Below are 25,727 nucleotides of genomic sequence, written 5' to 3'. Positions count from 1 at the left end.
CAGATGCTCGGTTCACGCCAGTCTTCCTACATGCAGGTCTCCCATTCCCAGCACACCAGGAGGACGCTCACCCCTCTACACCCCGCTGCCTCCTACCATTAGCAGTGGTCACAGTTACCAACCGGCCACACTTTGGACTCGGTTGGGACGGTGAGCACAAAGGCGGGAGTGTTGTTCTATTGGCAGACACCTGCACCTTCGGTGACTGCAGCAATGCTGGAGATGGAGCTTGACTAAAAGCCACCGGGCGACCCCGGCAGGTCCCAGCCCTCTCCCCCGTGCGTCTGGAACCTTCTCTGGCACTTGGGGATGAGTCAGGGTTGCAAGACACGGTCACGGCCGAGCAGCCCCAGCGCAGCCCCTCTGCCAGGCTGCCCGAAGGGTGGCTGGGGCAGCCCCGGGCCGGGTACCTCGGCCGGCAGGGGAGCAGGACCCACCTACAGCGCTCGCCTCCCGCCGGGCACGGACGCGGCTCCACCGGTTCCCGCCAGGGCAGGGCCGGCTGAGATCGGGAAGGGGCCCGGCCGGGCACCCCTGCTGCCGTTTCGCCGGGGGGCGGGTGCGGGGCCGAGGTGACGACCCCCGGGCCGCCGCAAAGACACCCTGACAGGGCGGGGCGCCGCCGCGTGCCCCGCGCCCGTGGCAGCTCGCGGCGAGGCGCGCGGCCCCGCGCCGCTCCCGCCCGGCCGCTCGCGCGCGGGCGGGCTCGGGCGCGCGGCCGCTTCCCGCCGGGCCCCCGCGGCGGCGCGCGCGGCCGGTGCCGCCGGGTGACGTGCAGGGCGCGCGGTGGCAGCACCTCCCCGCGCGCGGCTTAAAAAGAAGAAGAAAAGAGGGAGCGAAACATGAGAGCCCTGGTGAGCTGCAGCCGCCGCCGGCAGCAGCGGAGGGGGCATCGCCCGGCCCGGCCGCCGCCGTCCCGCCGCGGGGACACCCTTCCTATGGGACGACAAGTGAAGGGCTGCTGCTGCTGCCGCCGCCGCCGCCGCCCGCTGCCCGGCCCGCCCCGAGCCTCGGCGCCTCGGCGCGGCAGCGGGAGCTGTTAAACCTGTGCCACTTGCACAACTTCGCCGGCTCCGAGCATCCTCCCGCCGCGCCGCCGAGCTGGGGGCTCGGGGGTTGTGCCCCCGGTCCTGCCTTTTCGCGTCCGCCTCTTCGGAAGCGGGGGTGACCGAAGTGCTTTTCCTCCTTAGGCTTTTTAATTGCTACTGTTATTACTCTCCTCCAGACTTTCCCCTTCTGGGAGAGGGAGGTGGTTTCCTGATCCGAAGTGCAAAGAAAAGTCAGTGGGATTCCCCTCCTTCTCCTCCCACCCCCCCCCTTTTTGGGTGCATTCACACGCTCCCTCAGGCATGATGCTCAAGATGCTGCCGTTTAAGCTGCTGCTGGTGGCCGTGGTTCTGTGCTTCTTCGAGGGGGATGCCAAGTTTGGGGAGAGCGGCGCCCGGAGGAGAAGGTGCCTCAACGGGACCCCGCCAAGGCGGCTGAAGAAGCGGGACCGGCGGGTGCTGTCCCCGGAGGCCCCGGGCGGCGGGGAGGCGATGTGCCGCGGCCTCTACCCCCGCCTGTCCTGCTGCTCCCGCACTGACGCGCAGGGGCTGCTGCACGCCGAGGCGAAGGTAGGCACCTCTGAGGCTGCTTGGGTGTTTGGGGGAGGTTTTTTGGTTTGGTTTGTTTTGTTTCCTCGCGGAGCCCGCGCACCAGCCGCTAACCTGCTGCGTTCCCGTGCGGTGGGATGCAGCGGCGGGGGGGGCGACCGTTTCTGCCTGGGAGGTGAGGGCGAAACAGAAACATGACACTGGTGCTGATTTATTTCCTCGGGAGTCGCGGGGAGCCCGGCTGCAGATCTGCTGCCCTGGAGGGGACGGGCGCTCGGCGGGGAGAGCGCTTTGCCAGCCGACAGCCGTGCGTGGAAGTTACTTTTTGTCCGCAGCGGCGGAGTTCCTGGCGGTGGCTGCGGTCCCGTCCCGGGGCGCCGCGGTGGGGCCGGTGCAGCGGGGCCGGGCCGCCCGCAGGTACCGCTGCCCGGGCGCGGCTCCGGGGAAAGGTGGAGGCGCTGGACGGGCTTTGGCTCCCGCCCCGGCACGGGCAGCAGGGCAGCTGGACCGTCCTCCGGCGGTGCTTTCCTGTTTATTTTTCTGGGGTGAGCTATCTTGTCCGGTTTGCTCCACGTGTTTAGTCAGGAAGGTTTTTGGAGAGCAGATGGTGCCGGTGTTGCAAAACTTTATGATCTCCACCCTCCTCGGGCCCTTGTGTTACTCACGAGTACGTCTATCAGCTGCAAAAGACCCACGAAGTTTCCATTTTCGGACCCTGGTCTAACAGTTCTGGCTAATGACCGATGTCTCACACAAGGTGCTCTGAGCTATTCCTCCTTTCAACGTTACCTGGCAGCGCCCCTGCCCAATTTCAAACTGCGGCCATGTGAAGCACCTCCTCTCCTCACCGGATTCTTAAAAACTGTCAGTCACTCTGCATCCTTTAGCAAGTTAAAGCCTGTTTATCAGCCCGTTGCTTAGATTTTCAAACGCGTTGGTACCTAACCCTGCAGGACCGTGTTTGATAAGCTCTGCTGTGATGACCAGCGTGGCATCCAGGGTACGCACAGGCAGGGAAGTTGCTGAATAATGTCATTAAGAATCACTGCACGTGAAATAAACAATCAGGTGTTTTTTGGTTTGGTCGGGTTTTTTTTGTTTTGTTTTGGGTTTTTTTTTCATCCTGGTTTAGGTTTAATTAAGAATTCCTCAGTTAAAACTCTGTAGTTGTCAAGGTCTGAGAGACTCTTGGAAAACTTGTGTTTCACTCTTGCTGGCCCAAGCATAATAAAAAAAAATACCCAGCCTGAATCGAATTTTTATGCTCAGTTCACGGTAGATTTCACTCCATTCTCATGTAAACAGCTTCTACGAATCAACATATGTGTCTGGGTGGTATCTCTCACTTTGTTTTGTAACAAAAAGCCATATTGCATCATTTAATTTGCTCAAGTCATGCAAATAGGAAAAAATCAATAGGACAAAAAGGGGTCGACTTATCCTCCTCCCCACTAAACTGCTGCCCACACACAGAGTCCTGTTGCTTATGGCAAAAGAATAACAACAACACCATTGTGTTTGTTAGTTGGTTCACTAATGGGTGAAACTGGAGAACATCATTCTCCTTCAGTCCCCAGCTCTGTCCAAATGTTCATGCCTTTTGAGGGAGCATTTGTCCTTCCCCCTCTATTCCCAGATGAGTGAGAACTGTCTTACTGCAGGTTTTCAGCTGCAGATCTCTCTTTATTCATACCATATGCAGCAGCAGTTTGAGATTCAAGGCAGATATATTTCTTCATGTTGTCTAGAGACAGTGTCATTAAGCTCCTGTGTAATAACTGAATTAAACTATAAACTAACCACACACACATAACCTGAAAGATCAAGCTGGGAAAAAAAAAAAAAAAAAGAAAAAAAAAAAAAGAATATGGACTGGAAAATATGTCCTTAATTCACCCTGTGTGCAATGGCTCAGTGGCATATATGGTACTGAGATTATTCAATGCTTGGAGATCCTTGTAGTAACTGGCTCAATGCAGTAAATTGGAAGTTGAATTTTGGTTAGTTTTCAATCTCCAGGCAACTGAAGAGTGTATTCTCTTCTTACTATTCCTTGAAAATATCTTTTAATTCCATTTGTTGTTGTTGTATGTTTTGTTTGTCTTTTCTTTCTAATGGTACTAAACACCTGATATAAATGTGAGATATTGACCATATATGCCACAGTAGCTATTTGTGAGCTGTTTAACCTGTTGTTTTTTGTTTAAATATATTCAGATAAAATACACTTTTTCAGGAATACCATTTACAAGGTTTTAAAATCAGACTATTTTTCACCAAAGATTAACATTTATGAGACTCACAAATCTGCTTTATCATATCAATATGTGTGTAGAAAAAAAAGACGAAATATATGTCATTTATACTTGACAGAATGAGGTGGTCATTCCGGAAAGTCAGGCAGCCTATTTGAACAGAATTTTTCAAAAAGGACATTTTTTAAAACTGTGTTCTACTACTGTTCCACAACCAGCTTTTTAGAGTGTTGTACTCCATCATATATCTACAGGATGGAGTGGCTATGACATTAACAGAAATCTGAGCACTAGCTTCTTGGGGGAAAAAAAAAAAAAAAAAAAAAAAAGAAAAAAAAAGAGTTGAGCATGCTCAGTAGACATTTGTATAACAGTTCAGCTAAGATGCTGGGTCTTTGAGAATTTTTGACCAAATTATTGATCTGTGTTTCTAATGAAATCACAACCATTGCCTGCAGTTTTGGGAAATGGAGCTACTATAATGAGCAGATTCAGCATTGCAGTAGCTCAAATCAGATTTTTGAATACTCTTGTTGACATTTAACTCTTTGTCTTCTACTTTTCCGCACCGTCCCCTTGTTTATGAAGGGCTACTACATCCCAGTCAAACATTGCAATATCAGGTTTTCTAAAAGTTTGATTACAACCTGACAGGCAAAGAAGTCCTCTCTACCTTGGATGGTTTCACAGCCAAGGCTGTCAAGGAATGGGTGAAAAGTAATTGTTTTCAAGTGTGCCCTTTTACAATCATTTGTTTGCTCTGGCTCTTTCACGAACAAAGGCTATTGTTGAACACATCCAACTAAACAAATAACTCATCTTGGGGTCCCTTTAACAGCTGCCTTAGTACAATGATCTATTTACATATTACCCTAAAATTGAAACTGAACTCTTTAATGACATAATCCAGCACTATAATACAGAAGAAGCATATGTTCAACCCAACAGCTGAACAATCTCATAAGCATATGATTTTTAGACATAAACGCCTGTATGTCAAATACAGCTTAAAGAAATAACTTATTTCACTGTGGTGTTTTTTTGTTTTGTTTTGTTTTTCTGTTGACATCAAATCTATACTGACTTTCTCAAAGTAGATATGAAAGGGTACACAAAATAGATGACAATATTCAATGTAAAGAATTGCTGTCCATTGTGTCTTCTGCTGTTGCTTGTTCTTTGCACTATTCTTTTTATTGATGAACCAATTTAGTATGCTATCCTTTCCTGTGCATTCCAGGATTTATTTTACCTTTAGTCTACGCATTTTACTTACATGTGGCTAGAGATTAAAGGATCATCTTACAGATGTTGTAAATTAGTCAGCAGAAGGCATGATCATTATTAGGCATGTTGCAATAAATGTTTGAAAGTTTTACATATTTTCCAGAGCACAGTTAGTTTAAACCACTGCAGTTTGATGGTTTCACATACGACTTCAAAAATTGAAGCAGGAAATTAGTTTACATTTGTCCAAAAGTCTAAAGCCATTGTCAACTTTAAGGTCATTCTCAAAGTAGAGATCCAACAGAAAAAGCTTAATTCAAATAAGTATTTCAGCTTTTCCTTAGAACTGGTTTGATATACTCCAGGATAAATACATTATCAATTTACTGAAATTTAGAACAGAACAGTTGTCCTATCTCCTAGCCAGGACAGAGTTACACATCAGACCTCACACAGAGCAAATGTTACCACCCTATTTTGCTTGAGCATTCTAAAAGTTAAATAACATTGTGCTTGATTTTCAGATAATTGATTGACTCTCATTCCTTAATCTTCCGATTAGCTATTATATGACCAAGATTCATTCCAGAAATGACATGAGGGGGTGAATTCCTGTGGTTAATTCCTGGATAGCAGCTGCTCAGGGGGATTAGGATCCTTTTGTCTTAACTTTGAGGACTGAAATGTTGGCAAGCATTGCTTCTCCTGTATCACCAGGCAATGTCAATTACATTTTCCACAAGAAACAGTAAATTAGCTTTTCTATCCTGTTTGGTGTGGGGTTTTTTTGTTTGGTTGTTTTTTTCCCCTGTTCACAATGCATTCTGGAGTCTTCCAGTAGAAGTGCAGTTTTCTATCTGCATCACTGTGTAGGTAATTCAATAAACACACTGAATATTTACCTAGTAATACCTAGTGTTTACTTGTACTTCCAAACACACCATCACACTGCTACCACAAGAAAGCCTACTGCCCGAGATCAGCTTCCTGATGGCAACATCTGAGACTTTTGCAAAGCAGGTGATACCACTGGATGCAGGCAAGCACTTTGCACAGTCTGTAGTCACGGTGCACTTTCCTTTGGTAGAAGCACCAAAAAAGGTAATTTCATCCCTACTTTAGGAGACCTCCCAGCTTCTTGGTGACATAATGTTCTTAATAAGTGGCACTTATGGATAGTGCTTTCAGTTATCCCCTACTGGCTTCAGACTTTGTTCTTTTTGGCAGACAATGACTTGACTGAATTATACAGGCCACTTCCCATCTGAGCCCTAGCAATGCAAGGTAGCAAGGTCAGGATGCCATCACCCCTTAAGAAAGTCCAGCTAATGCAGAAGGTTGCCTCAGCAGTGTGGATTACTGCAAGCATATAAAGCCTATTCTCTACTACCTGGATTGCAATCATAGAATAATTTGGGATGGAAGGGACCTTCAAAGGTCATCTAGTCCAACCCCCCTGCCATGAGCAGGGACATCTTCAACCAGATCAGGTTGCTCAGAGCCCTGTCCAGCCTGGCCTGGAATGTTTCCAAGGACAGGGCATCTACCAACTCCTGGGCAACCTGGGCCACTGTTTCACCACCCTCATTGTAAAAAAATTTCTTCCTCATGTCTATGCTACGCAGTCAAGTTCAAAGTTTTAGTTATTATGTATTTTGGTTATATTTTATTTCAGTTATCATTATATTTGTAGTTCTTGTCTTCAAGGCATTTTTTTTCCTAGATCTGAACCACATCTGAAGCTCAAGAAATGAGACTAAGGTTAACAGTTCTGCTCCTATGGCCCAAATGAGCAATCTAGCAAAAAGAATCTAAATGTTTTCAGGAGAGAAGGGACTGGTGCTGTGCAAAGAATTCCCCAGATAATTCAGGGCCAATGCAAACCTTTTGTCATACATTTAACATGCAATTAATTGATTACTGTCTTCGAGGTTTAAAAGGAAAAGAAGAAAAAAAAAGACAAACCCTTTCCAAAAAAAGATGTGAGACGAAGATGTGAGACAATCAGATTCCCAAGGAAGGTCTCAAGAGAGATAATAAACCATATGTGGCAGATGTTAGACACATTACTTAACTGCAGGTGCTATGAAGCCAAGGATAATCTGAGAATAGATAGTTTAAAGAACAGAACATTTAATGCGTTTAGCGATCCTGGCAAATCTGGAGAACCTCTTTTTGAAGGCAATGGCAGCTCTTCCAGAATATGAGTAGAGGCCAAATGGTGTTCTAATCAGTGGTCCAACTTACACCACTAAACTTCAGTACACATTTCAGATGGCTTTTTGACAATACGTAAGACTACATTTTCCTGGAAAGAGTTTGCCTTTTCAATTAAGGTTCCTTCAAATAGGATTTTGTGTAAGTGTGCAGGCCATATATTATGTAATATTTTGAATACATATCTGTTTAAAACAACAGGGAGTGCACTTCTCTGAAGTGTTGATGTTTATGTAATTATGATCTGTAAATAAAATGCTGAGTTCAGAACTGTATTCTCAGAGTACTGCATCCTAGAAGAGAATTGACCTATGAGACAGCATACCCAAACATATCAAGAGTCTTAATGCATTAAATAACTTATTTTATCAAAAGTAATTTCAATAATTCCCATCCATGTTACGTTGCAAGAGAATGACATTGGAAAGTCTTCTTACAAATCAACTCAGAGATATGAACTATAGCAAAACTGTGTCAGTATTATCAAATGTGCTATTTACAACTATTTACAAGTTTTACAGAATACAAATATTTACCACGTTAATATGTCTCAATATAAGTGCCTTATGGTCTTTGTTTATAACTGCATTAAACAAATAGCAGAAAGAACCTGAACTTTGTATTTGCTTTGGATCAGATTCAGTCCCTCTCAACTGAGAACACATTTCCCATTAGCCACCATTGGGATGAATGATCAAAAAACAATCCATGTGGTTAACAATAGATTAACAAAGTGCACTGCATTCAAAGACTAATAAAGACGACTATGCTGTTTTCCATTATTTTTCACGATTTGATGACATTGTGCTCCTTAGGCTCCTGCGTTTACTTAAACAGATCATCAATCGTGGTTTAGTGCTTCTTCAAGTACTATGCATAATATATGCTTTTTTTTTCAGGACAAAGTTACAGTTTCAATATTGAGACAAACAAGATGTTACGGGTGAATTCCACTTATAAAAAGAAGTGCCTGAAAACATACAACTTTTCCCACCTCCAAGTAGATTGCATTAGAGAGAGCAAAAAGCAGAGCAGCATTTCAAGCATGAAAAATCCAAGGCACCTGCTGAACCCCACAGCAGTCGTTTCAGTAGCCGGACTGTGGTATTGTTCAAGATAACATCTATTTAACAAATACCTAGATATATGGTTTTCCTGATGCATTTTTATGGAAGTATTTTTATTTTTAGTCTCTAAATACTTGAATAGGTCACCTTACAAGTTAGGTTTTTAAGTAGTTCATGTAAGAGAAGTGGGCAGAAGTCCCACTGCTGTAGTTCTTCCTTGTATAAATGACCCCTTGAGTTCAGAGGTTGGCTACGTGATTAAGAGATTGCAGGCTTGAGTCCATAAAATAACTTGAGTACCACGAATCTTATCTGAGAAAGAGAAGCAAGCACTTAAAATCTCACTGTACGAATGACATATTGCACATTTCATGCCAATAATTTTTGCACTTCCAGAATGATGATATGAAACATGATGCACTTATACTAACTGTATTGGTTCTGTTAGCGTTATTTATTACATTAGATCATGCAATCTTTTTTTTTGTATAAGATGGGGAAACAGGTTATATGTTTATTTGTCTCTGGTTTGTGGCTTGCAGATACTTTCTGTTACCAACAACACAGAATGTGCGAAGCTACTGGAGGAAATCAAATGTGCACACTGCTCACCTCACGCTCAGAATCTATTCCACTCACCTGAGAAAGGGGAAACACCTGAACGAGAACTAACTCTTCCCTACCTGTGCAGAGACTATTGTAAAGAATTCTATTATACTTGCAGAGGTCACATACCAGGTAAAACCTATAACAAAATACGGGTCTAAAGGATGTGTGGTTTGAACTGTTGATATTGCCTGAGCGGTCAGGAGATATCCCCATTGATATCCAGGGGATTTTGCCCATGCAAAGACAGCATACCTCAGCATCTTCACAGTGGATCTTACGTAGTGAGGCAAATATTTGCACTTTCTTGCCACCCTCCTATTAAACTCTCCATGAAAGATGGGATTGTTGCCAAAGGCACCTGAAACTATTACCTTTGCTAAAATATTAGCGTGTTCTTCAAATCATATAAACAAGTAGCTGGCCATCCAAAAGGCTATTCTAAACAATAGATAGCTTTAAAATGCAAGATGAAAAGGATGCTGGCTGTTTGTTGTAGATTGTTTTTTTCTGGTTTTGTTACCCTAGAAACTGATGTTTTTTCCACAGGGTTTAAAGCCCATTGAAATCAAAGGGAGCTATTTGATAGACTTCTGTGATCTTTGAATTGCTTCCAATATGCTGTTAACAACCAAATTCTTAACTAAACTAACACTTCCTCACTGTAGTCAGTAGAGTTAGTTGGACAAAACCAAAACCAGAATTTGACCTGTGTTGTCTAAGGCAGTCACCAAATGTGTGCTATCACTTGTAACTATATCAACAAAATAACCACAGATGATGGTTCTTCTAGAAATACGGTCTTAATACACTATTATGTTAAATAACATCTTTGGTATTCTCAATAGTAAATTATTTATATGTTTAAGACTGTCACTTTTAAACTATGCTTTTTTCTCTGTCCAAACACTACTTACAAATAATGCCACACAGGAGAAAATAATTAAACTGGTTAAGATTTTTTTTTCTTTTTGCTAGCAGCGGAGACTGGAAAAAGGAGTTGATAACGGATATGAAAAATGAATTTGTGAATAGTCATTTCTGACATATGAACACAGCTTTGTAATATAATATAAACATATTTGAGTCAACGGGATAGTTTAAGTGGATGAGATTTGGAGGAGGGTTTTTTAATTGCGTGTGTACAGTGTGTACTTGTTTTCTCTGAAATCCCAAGAGCACAGGGATTTCTTGCAGCATTCTTTTAGTGACTTGAGAAAACATTTTGTATTGACTTACTTTTTCCCTTTACTGTGGTTTTACATGTATCTCAACCCATTCAAATATGAAAATATTATTATTGTCTTTATAAACTAAGAGATGTTTCTAAGGCTTTCTTAAACCAGCTGTTTCTTGCTCTTTATCACATTCCCCAAAGCAAAGCAGAATACATCACAGTTGCCAAGACTGCCTGCTGAACAGCGATAACAGATTAGATATTCTAAATGTTTGGCCCATATAAGAAGTCAGCACAAAGGCTTTTTTTGACATGAGTTTGTAGCTAGTGCAAATGATTCGTTTATTCTGCAGAGCAAATCCCTCATAGCTGTTCTGTGAAATTCTGTGTGTTTCTGAGGAAACAATTTGTTTAATTGGGAAAAGTGAAAGAAGGAGAAGGGAGAAATAAGGAGGAGGCGGAGGGAGGGAGGGAGAGAGAATGAGAAAGGGCTGAGCAGCACAGGAGCTGTAGCCACAGGAACCTCACTCCTCAGATCAACATATGTGGTGACGAATGACAAATTTATTTTTCTACAAAGTTTGTGTATATGTAAAACTGCTGAAGTGCATCAAGATGTCAAGTGCTTTGTGTGACCACCCAGGTTGCCTTGAAAGATAACCAGATGAAAGCATAACTTAGCACTGGACAGAGCACTGTGCTTTGCAGGAAAAGAGCTTACATACTTCAGCCCCAGTTAAACTAGGATTTTTCCTACATCAATCAGATGCTAATAATCGTTCTAAATACTTGTTCTGAAAGTGGGTTGTACTAACAGAAAGTTGTTGTATACTTACATCCACCAACAGGGTTAATTTGGTGACTTGACTGGTACATATGTTTCTTGATACCTTATACTAGTATTTCCTGAAGGTTTCCATTAAGATTCAGGTTCCTCTTTTTGAGAAGATGGGCCATAGGACTGCAATATACTTTAATATTCTTACACACTCTAAAATATAAATAATTAAAATAACAACTTATTTGGGTTTTCTATTTTACTTGTGAGACCCATATATCCATAACATTTTTCCTGTAAAAGAAAGAAAAAAAATATAAAATTTGGAAGCTGTGTTTCTAGTTTAGCCTGGAGGATTAGAAAAAGAGCTGGAAATTAACAGCCCCCGGAACCCAAGGTCTCTGGCAATGATTCACTGTGCATTTGTTAAAAAGTCAAATAATTACTCATTCTCTATTAAGGAGCGCTAATTGTTTCTGAACACCAATACAAAGGAGTTTAAGGAAATTGCTGACTACAAAAATAATGTTATCCCTTAAGTCCTGCACAAATGAGAAATACTATTAGCCTTTTAAGATAGCAAGCATCTTTTCTGGAATTGAAATTTTAGCACTACTTATTAACCAAGACAACTGAGCAATTGTACATGAGTTTTTTTGATGAGTTAGCTCCAGAAATGCATTCATTGTTCTGTCTCATTTTGCAAAGATGAAAACTCCAGCAGATCCTTGCTTAACTCTTTTGAAGATAGCAGTTTGCCCACCAATTATGACTGTAGCCGAACTTCCTTTGACTTTTTTAGGAATATCCAAAGAAAAGGTGGACCCAATTCTTTATTCAAACAGAATAAGAACAACAGCTGTTAGGATAGTATGAATATGTTAATGCGGGAGGGTGTAATGTTTCACAAAGCCTATGAGGTTACAACTTCCTTGCTTCATCTCAGGTGACTGTTCTCATTAATTCTCATCTGATTTTTATTGTGAGCCTCAGTTGAAGTGATTACTGATGAGGACACTGGAGTCAAGTGGCTTAATGAAGTATCTTCTAACAATAAAAATTTTAAGTTTTCCAAGGTCATAAGAGAAGGCTGTCTAATATTTATTACGAATAGGGCTAGTAAAGAAAGGCACGGTTGGTTCTCCTTTTAGGCGTGAGCAGAAACTTGATCCATGCCAGTGAAAGTGACACATTCTAAGGAACAAACCTCTGCCTCAGCCACGGTGTGTTCTGCCATCCAAGGACATCTGACAAGTTTTGAACTATGTGCTCCTCATAATTTTCATTTGAAGAAATGGGTTCCAGATGATTGTGGGTGAATCAGATCCAGCCCCAGATCTGAATCCAGGCATTACCAGAACAGATGCCCGATACAGATTTTTTAACTCCAAACAAAGGCACCCCAGCCCAAAACACTGGAAGTCTAAGAAATTCGGCAATCCACGCAACACTTGCAGAAATGCTCATGTCATCAACTAATAGTAGCAGTCACAATAGTCAACCTGCAGAAAAATAGTAGTGGCTCACAACGTTGCTGCTGCTAACAAGAGCACCAAGGGGATTAACCCTGGAGTTGCTTGTGTGCAGGTACATGCAATACATGTAAGAGGGCTGCTAGTCACTCGAAAAACTGTAGCAAGTGATGTGAGCTACCACCAAACTTACTACGTTTTGACAAAGTCTGGAATCACCTCTTTGATTCAGTTTTCACTAATAGTTGAGAAAAGATAGGAGAATGTTGTTTTTGTGAACAAATTCACATCTAGCTGGCAAAAGTGCAAACCAGAAAAACAAACAAACAAGCAAACAAACCAACAACCAAAAAAAACCCAGGCACATGCTGTTCACACAATACTGAATAATAGTCAGTAATAGCAGGAATAAAACAGATGAGCCTGATCTCCAGACATTCTCTAAGGCCATGCAGATCTCCTCAGATGAGTGGATGATATTCCATCCTGTGTGAGGTGCAAACAAGGAAGGGAGTGAAGAGTAACTTGACATGCTGTACAGACCAGGACAAATGCTACCACAACATTTGAGCTGTATATCACAGAGAAGGGTGATGCATATGCAGGGAATCCAGTGAAGTGGAATATGGTGAATGTAGGTTAGGAAGCAAGATAGAGTGTGAGGAAGAACTGGAGTGGAGGAAGGAGCTGAGGATCAACTGAGAGCAGAAGCTTTCCTCTGAAAAGGCTTGAAATCCTGCAAATTATTCCCACAGTGTTTTAAAAAGGCAAACACAGAAAGCCTTCACTATAAATGCCTTAACTGAAAAGTCTGTAGTTTGATTCTTGTTAGGAAGACATGAAGTTTTAAAAGCATTGAAATGCAAGCCTGTACAAAATCGGACATGTATAACTCTTAATGTTTAATCTTCCTTTGTAATTTCAGTTTTCTTTGTTAACATGGGCACTGCTCTGCCAACACATACACAGTTGGGAAGAAATTTGTAATGATATGTATAAGTCTTTTAAAGTAAAGAAGGAAGGACACAAATTCACACAGGAGCAAATGTTGCAGTCCTTATTAGGCAGAGTTCTCATAAAGGACAGTGACAGAGCTGGATTTGAATAAATTCAGACTGCAAAAAATGATCTTTTCTTTTTTTTCTCCAAACAATTTCAGTGCTTAGGGCACTTGTCAGGGGCCATTCTTCTGGACACTGTGCAAACACTAAACAAAACGGCAAACTCTACACTAGCAGAGACCTTACAGTCTAAGCAGGATGAAGAAAACATTACATGGCTACGAGCAGTTAGGAGAGTAGAGGCAAAACGTTTTTCTAATTGCCTTTGGTGAAGCTGTTAGTATGTTGAATTTAGCATTTATAACACAAGCAGATTTTATTTTTTTTTGTGTAAATTACTATGGTTTTTATAGGACAAAATTCCATTCTTAATACACAGGTGAAACTGTATTTACAGAGGTTACATTCCTTCCAATAATGCAACATTTTAGCAATTTAATGATGCATTTTCATAGTTTAATTCAAACTCCACTTTTTAAGAGCATTTCTAAGGAAAACGGAACAGAAGTCTTATCCTTTGTTGGAACGTGCTGATGTATTTCCTCAGTAGCAAAAGGCAACTCCAGTATAACACATACTGCTGAAGCGCATGATAAAACATTTCGTAAGAAAAAGGGATTAGACTTACACATAAGAAAAGGCATTGCATAAAGCATTAGTCAATTGAGTTTGCATCTGATTGTTATTTGAAATGAACATGTACCAAGTAAACAATATGATCATAATATGCTCTCAGTTTTTCTGACTAAAGACAACATTCAAGCCAAGGGTAGCTTGTCTTCAGTAAATAGTAGATGGTATGCTTGGAAAATTATAGAAATTCTTAGAAATTGTACGCCTCTGATTTGCTATTTTATTTTTTTTTAAAGTTCCCCTGTGCCTAGAGAAATAAATTAGTAATAGCAAAACTGTGTATTCTTAAGTCAAATAATTAAACACTAAGATTTTAGATTACCTTTGATTTTGGCATTATTTCTACAAGCCTTGGAATACCAGTCTGTGATTATGTCAGAGTTCCTCCTCAGTTGTTCCACTTGAAATTATATCTCCCTTTTTCTCCAAATAACTACTATAAATTAAAACCAGCTCTTCAGAAATTATATTTACTGAAGCTTCGAATCATGGTAATTAAACTTTTACACCACAACACACTACCATGTGTTTCCAGATATTATTTTGTAGAAACCAAAGGCAGGCTTTGTCATGTTATTTTTCCAATATTTTTAAAGGAAGATGCATATGAAAAGAAGTATAGTTGGGTGGGAAAGGTTTTCCACTCCACAAAAATTCTGGGATCTAAAAAATTTTCCTATTCCACATAAGGAAGAAATTGAACTCTTTTGAAATTTTCCATGAAGAAAGCCACAGAGAGACCACCCCAGGATAGCTAATAAAGTGGTTGTTAGGACATTTACTTGGGAAATGGGAGACTTGGGGTCAAACTCTTGCCTGACAGATGAGGGGCATTGACCTGAATATTCCTCTTCCTAATGAAACACCCTAATTACAAGACATTGCAGTATAGTGATATGAGGTTTACTGTCTGTTTCGCTGATTTTCATTTAGATGAGAAGTTTTAGTTTGGACCAGAAACGTCATGTTAACTAAAATTTTGTCAAAACTGATAATGTTTCTGAAGAAGCTTTGGTTTTAAGAAATTGGCATTTTCCAATGAAACACAGCTGTCCCTGATCAGCTCTTATTGTAAGTTGTAAGCCAGAGGCTTTATAGCCAAGATCTATGGATTACTGCATTATTCACAAGTGATAAAGCCATGCATAAATTAGGCCTCTCATTCCAATTAAGTGCTAATTCGGTGTATCCTATGAGTTATGTATGTCCTGGACCATAGTGCATCCTAACACAGTATGCCAATAATGCAAAGAGGAATGAAGGTAACTGAAGACATATTATCTTAACATCTGTTTTAGTAAAATAGTACATATATAACTAGCCAATTCTGTCTTATATTTAATATTAATGATTAAAAACTGGATAGAAATGACTTTGTGGATAGAAATAGATATTTTTCCTGTCATTAAATATAGTGTAATATCAGTAGTGCTGGAAATTTTCCTCAAAGGCTCTCATTTTACCAACTTTTTGTTTCCCTGGGTCTTCAAACTCCTTCCCATCTTAACCTACAACCTAAAGACTACCTTTCATCCAAGCCAGCTTAAAGCCGGCTCCAGTGCAGCATGTGACATATCCCTGTTGTCAGGGGGTGGGGACTGAGGACATAGACCTCCCAACGGGACACTGTGTTCACCCACTGGAACATCGGGAGTCAACCAGAGGCCAACTGCACGTCACTACGGGGCAGGTTTCAGCAGCGCTTCTCGCTTTCTGAGACAACTCATTATTCACCTCTCCCATCGATGTCCTGTGCTGCCAGCATCCACAAAGTCTTCACTGCATGTCTTTTACCAAAGCCTGCACTGAAATTTTTAGTACAACAAACCACTTAGAAAAAGAAAAGTTAAACGGAAGCTGCTCAAGCTATTTTACAGCAGATACTACACTTGATTAATAGGGTTAAAATCAAGGAAAAGTGTCTCACAGCCTCAGCTCTGAACTTTATCTCTTAATTTTTTAATGAGCAAACTGTAGCGTCATTTTGAATGCATTGGGTTTCTTATTTAAGCCCACTGAAATGAAGGTTTAATACAAATACAGATGACTGAATTATAAAAGGTAACACTTGGTTTGTATTTATTCAGAGCAGGCCTTTTTTGCAAGTAGTGCTTTGTTTAAAATTACTCCTTTTTCCACTCAATATATCATCTATTTAAAAACTGGTTTGGCAGCATGAAACTGCGGACATGACAACACACTAAATATTTGTATGCTCTTTTGCATTTTTAAGGTTTTCTCCAAACTACAGCTGATGAGTTTTGCTTTTACTATGCAAGAAAAGACGGTGGTGTATGCTTTCCAGACTTTCCAAGAAAACAAGTGCGAGGGCCAGCTTCTAACTCTCTGGACCACATGGAAGAATATGACAAAGAGGAAGAGATCAGCAGGTTCATAAAGATAAATGCTGTTTAATCTGAAAAAAAACCTTAGCAAAGCCTGTGGTTTTCACAGTGAACCAGCTCAGTGTGTGCTTATGCTCAGCAGCTGTGTTTTCCAGATGTTACTTTCTTTTGCCGCTGCTGGTGTACGTCAAAAAAGAAAGTTACTTTAGCTTCAATATTTCAGTACCATTTGACATTTGCCTTGCTGAAAAGGTGTTAGAATCCTGGTTTGATCCACCCTCTGGATCTTACATAGTTCTAAGAAGTCATTTCTTCCTGAATTTAATATTCCTAAATGACTACAATAAGTTTAATAGTATAATACTTATTTCATTATTTTTAATTTATTTTTCATGTATTCTTCATTGTAAAAATAATCACATTAGGTTGTCCCATCATAAGCTGTTATTTTTAAATGGGTTCTGGAAGCCAAATTTTTTCAAATTCCTGGAATTTACTGTGCTTATTACACAGTAGAAATTTTGTGTTTATAAATTCTTTTGTGTTTTTTACCAATTTTTTCCCTCATATTCCTCTATATTTCAGATCTAAGATAAATTAATTTTCTCTTTCTTGTATACAAACCAAATTTTGCTCTAGTGAAGTTCAAACTGATTTTCAGTATTATCTGCTTGCTTACATTCAAAGAAATCATTTATTCTGCATTATATAAGTGTGTTTTTAATATCACTGCAGAATGATAATTTTATCTTCTAGGGACATTGTTGTGTCATGGTTACAAGAAAGAAGAAATTTCTCACTATTTTTTTAAATCTTTCCAGAAAACACAAGCACAACTGCTTCTGTATTCAGGAGGTTGTGAGTGGACTAAGGCAGCCTGTTGGAGCAGTACATTGTGGGGATGGATCCCATCGCCTCTTCATTCTTGAGAAAGAAGGATATGTGAAGATCTTCAGTCCTGAAGGAGACATATTCAAGGAACCTTTTTTGGATATACACAAGCTTGTTCAAAGTGGAATAAAGGTTGGGTTTTTTACTTATCTCTATCTGTTTATATTTTAGCCTGTATATGGGGGAAAAGGGAAGAAACTTTTTTTCAGAAATTAAAGAGTAATGGCAACAGACCCTACAGGTCAATCTAGCAAAGAAGTGAAAACTTTCTTGTTTTGGAAAGGGAAACCATAGTGTCTTGTAACTGTCATCACATTTTTCTCTTTCCCTTCATTTATTCCTCACTTTAAATTCAGAAGAAACTATCTAACATCAGCATCCCACAGCATTATCTTTTCATCCTTTGGGCTCATTTCCATCCCACTCAATTCAGCTGAGTTTTGCTGTGATTCTCATGGGAGCAAGTTTGGTTCAGGGCCTCCCCTGACCTGCAGGTGCTGGGTGATGCCCTTGGAGGTTTAAGAGACTCCCAGGAGAGGGGCAGTGGTGTCCACTCCCCCTTGGCTCAACCTTCCATGTGGCACAAGCTGCCCTGGTTGGGAGGCTGCTTTAAATCAGCATGTAAGAAGTGACTGACCCTCCAGATTCAGATCTATGGGTGGGTCAGTGCAACAGCTTTCATCATGTTTAATGGGGAGACTTTCATGGTCGGGGGAGGGAATGGTGAACGGGCAATGATGGGAATACGTTGGGGGGTGGAGGTAAGAAATTACGTCTAGGTATGGGGTAAGTACTTAAGTACTACTGGAAAACTTATAAGTCTGTTGGGGGATATTTTACTTCGGAAATGTTGTAAGTGTTGTTCCATGTTGATTTCTTGTCACATTTTAGAGCGGTAATGCAAATAAAATCAAGATACATAAAGCATATTTTAAATTGTAATCTAGTTTTGCCTAGAACAGGCAGGACTGTACATCATAGAGCCTCCACGGATGAAAGATATATTGACATACTGTATTGATTTAAAATGCATAATCACTTTGTGTTTCAGCTATAAGGTCAGTAAGACTATTTAGGATAGTCTTTTCTGATAGGTGTTGGGTTGTGCTGAAAGAGAGAGAAAAATGAAATATATGACAACTTTTTCAGGAAAAGAACTGATCTGTGAGATTCTGTGATTTCTTGAACACTTCCCTTTCAGCCTCTGTAGGTAACCATTATGTTCAAGATATTATAACAGCAGGGACTTATCGGGGGTATTTTTTAACATCAGTCTAAAGCTGTTCTGTATTTCTTAACGGAAAATTCTGATTGTACTTGTGAAAAACTGACACTGAAACTTTCCACAGAACTGATACAAGTACCAAACAAGCTTTCCTCAAGGCAACTTATATAGCTAGAGGCAAGGCTAAATCAAAAACTGATTTTCCTTGTTCTGAATAGGCAATAGCCTGGTTGATAAGACTCTCAAGAGCTACTCTCAGATTCAGATTCAACTTTTAGTTCTGTTTTAAATCAGGGCCCTGGTCTTTTTAGTCTTTAGTACCCTAACTATCATTTAATACTCCAAGCTGGATCTGTTTCAACTATAACATTTTGTGTAAATAATTTGATGCTCTCTAAGCTAGAAAGTCTAATTTAATTCCCTGAGATAACAGTCCAGTGACTGAGGATAATTGTATTGCAGTGTTTAATGCAGGCTGGCAAGAACGAAGGCTTTGTGTACTTCACAGGTAAGGAGAAAGGGAATGTGCCCAGAAGCAACACTCCAGCTTTCAAATGCAAAGGGGAAAGTACAAGAATTTGAGGAATTAGTACATTATATAAAATAATAAATAAACAGAATAAAACAAAACCCACATAATGCAAATGGTAGTTTTAAACCAAAGGTTCTAAAACATTTCCATGTTTATCCCCTGCAGTCTGATTTCTATAATTATTGTCCACGGTCCTTTACCTACAAGGATGCAAGATCACTGTGACAACAGTAGTAATTATTCTATCAAAATAGACTACTTGAGGGTACTCGATTTTACTTACCTGTTATACACTTTAAAACTAGGAATCAGTAATGGAGAATACTGTGTGGATAGACGATTTTCCAGAAGGCGATGCAGATTGTCTACAGCCAGCAATTAAACAAAAAATTACCTAAACCACTGCATCCATATGCAAAGTGTGAGAATTACTGAATGTGTCTCTGTGCCTACTCAAGAAATGCTTGTAGTGTAAGGTAGATGGATTTGCCTGTATACATTTTACTTGACGTTCTTCTTGTTTAGTGGTGTAGGTGAAAGAGTAAAATGAAATCAATGAATTTTCAGTTGGACCTGATCAAACTTAGGCCTGTATGTTCCAGTGAAGTGTTTTGCCACGGTAACAAGCTGCCTTTTTTTGAGTTCTCTGTTCATTTACACAGATTCATAGATGTTGAATCAAATATCTAGTCAATTCCTGTATCACATCATCCATATAATGTTATTCTTGAATTAGCATGGAGACTCTTCATTGAAGTAAAAAAAACCTCTTCACCTTTTTTTTCCAACACTGGAGCAATGGTAGCAAGAAGTGGCAAATGATTCTTTTCCCCTAAAAAGAGTGGGTTAGGACTTTAAGTGTGAAAATTTTCTCCCTTATATCCAAGTGTCTGAAAATAGCAGTTTCTGTTCATTTTGTGTCAGTATCTGAAATACTAACAAATGCTTAACTCTAGTGACAATAATAAAAATTTTTTTTCAAACTTGTATAGATATATGTTGTACTCAGTAAATAATAATAATTATGCAGCTGTGGTAGAATAAAAGGTAATTTAAATTGATATTCTGAAAAGCATTTTGGACAGCTATCACAAGAAGACATTTTTAATGTTGATAGATGGAGTAAAATAGTGGTAGTTGATTTTCTCTTCTTTTTCTAATGTAAAGAGGAGATTTAGGAGTGATAAAATTGTCATATTGTCACAAAGCAGCAAATCTGTTGCCTGATGATTTTCCAATGAATATACTTAAAACTATCTTAAGGCTGGTATAACCGAGAAACAGAAATGATATGTTTCCTTCATAAAAATAATCGTGGACTTTAGTTCTGATCTCACATGATTTCACTCATCACAGCACTGGCGGTCACATAAGGAGGAAAACACTATGCAAAAACAGAGGATGAGGGGTGACAGCATTGTATAGCAATCAGCCAGGATACCCTCCTAAAATGACGCTGTTTCGTTCCTCTAATGGAACTAATGGTCCCTGTGTTGATGAAATTCATGTGGGGCCCCTGACATTGCTGTGAGCAAGCTTGTAAGGGTTCTTCATTGGTCCTGCTAACCCAAGCACAAACCTAGGATTATCTCGAGTTGCTTCTTGTTGGTCACTTCTGTGAAGGTCTGTGGATATAAGTAGAAATGAAGTAAGAAGAATGGTACAACCTGATGCATATGTTTTATTGGTCCATTGGCTTTTAATGTTCATTAAAGTCATGGGGGTCTCTGCTTAAAACTTGTTGCTTCAGTAAAATCTACTAACAGTTATGTGATTTAGTTTTAAGGAGTTTAAATGAAACAGAAGTGATAATGTTATATGCTGCCAGTGTCTCAGAAGGAATTAGCACGAGTATGTGGAAGTATTTCATAACACGGAGATATGCTTGTGCTTCTTGGAGGCCCGACTCAAGAGAAAATTAGATGCAGGATTGCTGAAGAGTTAAGAAAAAAAAAGCTCTAAAGAGCTTAAGAAACAATTTTTCTCTGCACATCTTCCAGTTTCTAATCCTCTTTGGCAGCACAGTTAGCAGGAATGCTCTTTTGATCTTTTATTTTTCAACTTAGTTATTGGAAGCCATGGATGGATCTTAACGAAGAAGCTGGTAATCCAAAATCTGTGGCCCTTTCCAATGTACTTTATGTCACACTGGCTGCGTAAGTATTGTAGTAGGTGTGGATGGACTGGGTACTTGGTCAAGTCCCTCCTGGCACGCTTAGCCTTTTCTTCACTACCTCAAGTATGTGGAGAAAAGAAGGCAGCTGTGCACCTCAGCCTTGCCCCAAAATTGAGTAAGGACAGGAGTGAGACATGCACCTGTAACTCAAATCTAGCACATGCACCTGGGCTCAACTATTTAGGAATACATGGCCCAGTGTAGCAGAGAAAATACCAATTCCATCCATCATCTGGGCCCATTAATATTACAACGTACCCAGAGTAAGTGGCATGTATGTAGAAGAAAAGAATTAAGCATTTGCCAGAAAAAAAACAAAACAAAACAAAACATACCCTATGAGTCTGCTTCCCTGTTCTAGTGAATTACTGCTCCATTACGTTGTGGTAAAGAGAGTTGTTAGTTACGGAGCAACATTTTACAGTTGTTCCTTCAAAGTTATGTAGCAAAGACAATTTTTATATGAAAATATTATTACTTGTTTTTTTTTTCTTTGGGACTGCTTTTCACTACCATTTTTTTCTTTTTGTTTTAACCTGTTGCCAAGTGGAAGTGAGATGGAAAGTCTGAATGAGAAGCTATTGAACTAATAATGGTAATGCTTTGATTTCACTGGTGCTTACTTGCATTTAATGATTTATTGAGACGTAGCAGTGCTGCATATGTAATTATTACAAGATCAGTCACCTTGTAGTCAAGATTCTATCCAACTTACAGAAAATGCTGAATGCTCCAGCAGTTCTCTAAATGTCCTTACTCCTGTGGCTCTATTTCATCTTATTAACTGTATTATTTCCTAAGATTTGGAAACCTTTAGATCAGTAGCAGCCACCATAAAGTGCAGCACAACCTATTACATTCATTTTCACTCAGTCTTGTGTCATGAGCCCAATAACATATATTGGTCTAAAATGTATTTTTTTTTAATTATTTGGCAACAACAAAAAAAGGGAGAGCCTACCACTTCTCCTGGGAGTTAGAGCTATAATCACCTTTCAAAATACTTTCTGAAAAATAAGTAGCTTGAGGGCTGCCACACTAGAGAAGTTCCCCTAGTCATTAAACCATTTTTGCTGTTCTTCCCTACAATCATTCAACTTTTCCAGCATCCTTTTAAAATGAAGGACTTCAGACCTGGACAAACTAGCCAAGTCTCCATCTTACTACTGCCAGTGGTAAAATCAAGCTCTGTAGTTACAAGGTACTTTCCTACTGATAAATCCACTGACTGAAGTAGCTGGAATTGCATGGGTTTCATGCTCAGTTGCTTGTCATCTCTGTTCCTTAAGCTGTTTTCAGATTATTGCCACTTTCTTTGATTGTGACCAAGCTCTGGTGTGTATCTGCTGACTACAGGGTCATAAATCACGCACCCAGCGAGAACGGCTGCATTCTCTTGCACTTTGCTTCACAAGGTGCCTGGAGTAGAAAGTGCTGCAAAATGGGTGTCCTTAACACTGCCATTATGGTATTACCATTTGTACTTGTGTAAAGATGGTTTTTTTGAGCTAGTGATGAAATATGTGTCGTAGATCTCACGGGAATATTGTGATAAAGGGCAAAGCCTCTGAGGAAGGAAGGGGCAGAGCAGGAGAGGGAAGGGAAAAAGGACAGAAAAATATGTTGAAGGTCACTGTTAAGAATATCTGAGTTAGACTCCTTGATCTCAGTCACTTTCTTCTTTACTCTAAGACTGTGGTTTTACTTGTCAGAAACAAAATTTAACAGAAACTGCCCTTAAATCCTAAGCCATAATCACCTTTTGATTTCACGTTACTTTCAAATTAATCAGTAAGATTAGCTTTATATGTTTTTTTAATTCCCAAAGGTTTATATTGCTATAATATAATATTGCTAAAATATAATATTGCTGTAATGCTATATTCCTATGTAATTCCTTGTAAGTATTTTAAAAACCAAGAAAGATACAGAAATATCTAACAATTATTTTCAGTCTATGCTCAGCAAATTTCAAAGTATTATTCTTAAGAAGAGTTAAAAGTTAGATATATTCCTCACTGTATGTTAGTTGGTTTTTATATCAGAGCAGAAGTACTTTCAGTCCTGCAAAGTCTAATTGATGAGTGATTTAGGTAGGACTCTTCTGTGAGTAGGAGTACAGAGAAGGGTTTTCAGAGTGATGCCATGAAAAGGGGTGGGACCCCTCAATGGGTTTACATATACAGTAGACCCATTTTCCACGCGTAACAATTAATATATCCAGCATAACACTATGAAAGTAGACTTTCAGGTACTAAATATGCTAACTATGATGCTACAAGACAATTATTCCAGAGCTTCTCAGGGTCAAATGAGCACCCTGTCACCAGAGGCAGGTTTTTGCAGGAATGCAGGGTTAGTACTGAAACTCCTACTATGCCTTCATGTTTGTATCACAACATAACATTTAATCACATGAATACATATTAGTCAGATAATTCAATATACAATACAAGTAAAAAAACTACAGAAAGTACCACAATGTCCAGCACTAGCACAGCATGTTTCAGGGCACTTATAATAGGTCATGCAGCCTTTGCAGTGAAGAGTGCTGCTACAGAAAACGACAATAAACCAGTGATAAAATCTATTGAAAACTTACAACCAGATTGTGAATAGTGTTATTTTCTGAATTGTATGCTCAGTTTTATCACTGATAAAACTTTTCACATATTCCTCTTGACAGTGGATATGTCCATTTGTTTTTGCATCATGTTAATGTACACACCTAAGTTAATGCAAACACTTTCTATTGATACCCACGGTATTTATGTTACTGACAAAAGACCCACAATTCACATGGTTCATGCTAATCCTTCCAGGCAAGCCCTGTAATTTCAATCAATTTATTTTCCTTTCAGATCTTAAGTAGATGAGGATGAAATCAATGAACCTTTTTTGAACAACTTCTTTGCCTTAACATCACAGAGCGAGCTGGGCTCTCCTCCTCTAAACACCTGGTTATGCTCCCGGCACAGGTGATCTCTGCTCCCTAGAAAGCCAAATTTATGGTGACTACTAAATTTGTGACCAATTGCTCCCAAACAGGAGTTTCTTTTGACGCGTGGTGAGAAACGGGAGCAGTGGAAAGGTGTACTTGGTTCCAAGCTTTAGGAATGGAAAGAGTATTGGGAGATTCTATCTAAATTTCTTCCATCTTCAGCTTAACAAGCCAGCAGCTCTTCAGAGTTACTCAGAAACATCGTCTACAAAAACTCTGGAAAGCAAACCTTCTTTGTTCTACCAGACCAAGCTCCCATATGTCTGTGAAGAATAGGGATAGTGCTCTAAAATAATAACAGTAGAGTGTAGAATATAAATATGACATACATCCTGTTACGAACAGTGTAAGATTTCATTTTCCTTTCATTGTACAATTGATTCCATGACGCTAAGTGCAAATTCTATTTACTGTCTTGCTCCCATACTTCTAACAAAGACTAAGATACATGCGTAGGCTCAGGCAGAGTGGCAAGGGAAATAAAATTTTTGGTATATACCAGTGATACATTTTGGGGTGTTCTTCGGTGTCCTGAACTCCTCTTTCAGAGTGTGAAAGGGAAGCCTCTAGGATGTCTTTGGTGAGAAGCTGAAATGCGATGTTCACGTTGTTGCAAAAATGACAAGGAAAGAAATGTAGACGTGAACTTTGCACTGGAGACTGCAGAGAGGGACGTGGGGAAGACTGTTCTTCAGCACAGGCTTACATGTGAAGCCATGTGGGGTCACAGGACATGAGGGTTTCTCACCCATTCAAGAGGTCAGAAGAGATGCAATCAGACTTGTAGCACAACAGATGTCGTTTCTGAGGCCATACTTCACCTGTGACCTGCCCACTAGGAATCACAATTAATTGGTTCTAAATACCTTGCCATAAATGAAGCAGGAAATCAGGAAAGTAAAGATAAACCAAGGAGAATGTCCTTGCTTGTAATGACCTTAAACGTTCATAAAATAGACACAATGCACACAGCACAACGGCCTGCATGGCAGTTCAGTCGTCTGTATAAAAGGAAGATTTTTTCTTTATTAGTGATAAGTTCTGTATAATTATGTGATTTTTGAGAGGGTGATAATGCTTCTGTGAGGACTTAATATACTTCAACTATATTCAGAAACTGTAAAATACAATCAGTGTTCTAGCCAAGGACTACATAATGACAGTGAAATGTGCCTGGATTTCCCATTAACCATTTGCAGATTTTGGTTCTAATCCTAGAAGTCACACAATAGTCCTTTGAAAGAGGCTGTACCCTACCACCATATAGCTCTGTTGCTTGCACAGAAAAGACAGATTCTTACAATTCCGAAAAGCATGTGCCAAAAGCTCTAGAGACCTCTATTTCTGTGTGAGAGACTGCACTAGATAACCATATCCAAGCTAGCAATTGTGGAACAGTGCAGTGACGCTCAGGTTGTAAGCTGACCAGATGAAGAATTGCCAGTTTATTCTAAGGAAATTTGAATCAA

General features: G+C 40.1%; 1 protein-coding gene across 1 annotated transcript in view; it reads left to right on the top strand.

The window, feature by feature from the left end:
• Window positions 1-798: 798 nt before the first annotated feature.
• Window positions 799-25,727, top strand: part of HHIP (hedgehog interacting protein) — a 77,993-nt gene continuing 53,064 nt past the window's right edge. Inside the window, exons 1-4 of the mRNA XM_065061959.1 lie at window positions 799-1,616; window positions 8,904-9,099; window positions 16,322-16,478; window positions 17,255-17,456. Coding sequence (XP_064918031.1) covers window positions 1,350-1,616; window positions 8,904-9,099; window positions 16,322-16,478; window positions 17,255-17,456 — 822 coding nt within the window. The 5' untranslated portion in view covers window positions 799-1,349. The remainder of the gene's footprint in view (window positions 1,617-8,903; window positions 9,100-16,321; window positions 16,479-17,254; window positions 17,457-25,727) is intronic.

This window comes from Columba livia, chromosome 4, assembly GCF_036013475.1.
Source record: "Columba livia isolate bColLiv1 breed racing homer chromosome 4, bColLiv1.pat.W.v2, whole genome shotgun sequence".
In the NCBI taxonomy this organism is placed as follows: domain Eukaryota; kingdom Metazoa; phylum Chordata; class Aves; order Columbiformes; family Columbidae; genus Columba; species Columba livia.
The sequence above is the reverse complement of the archived record's forward strand: the minus strand, read 5'-3'. Positions and strand labels throughout refer to the sequence as shown.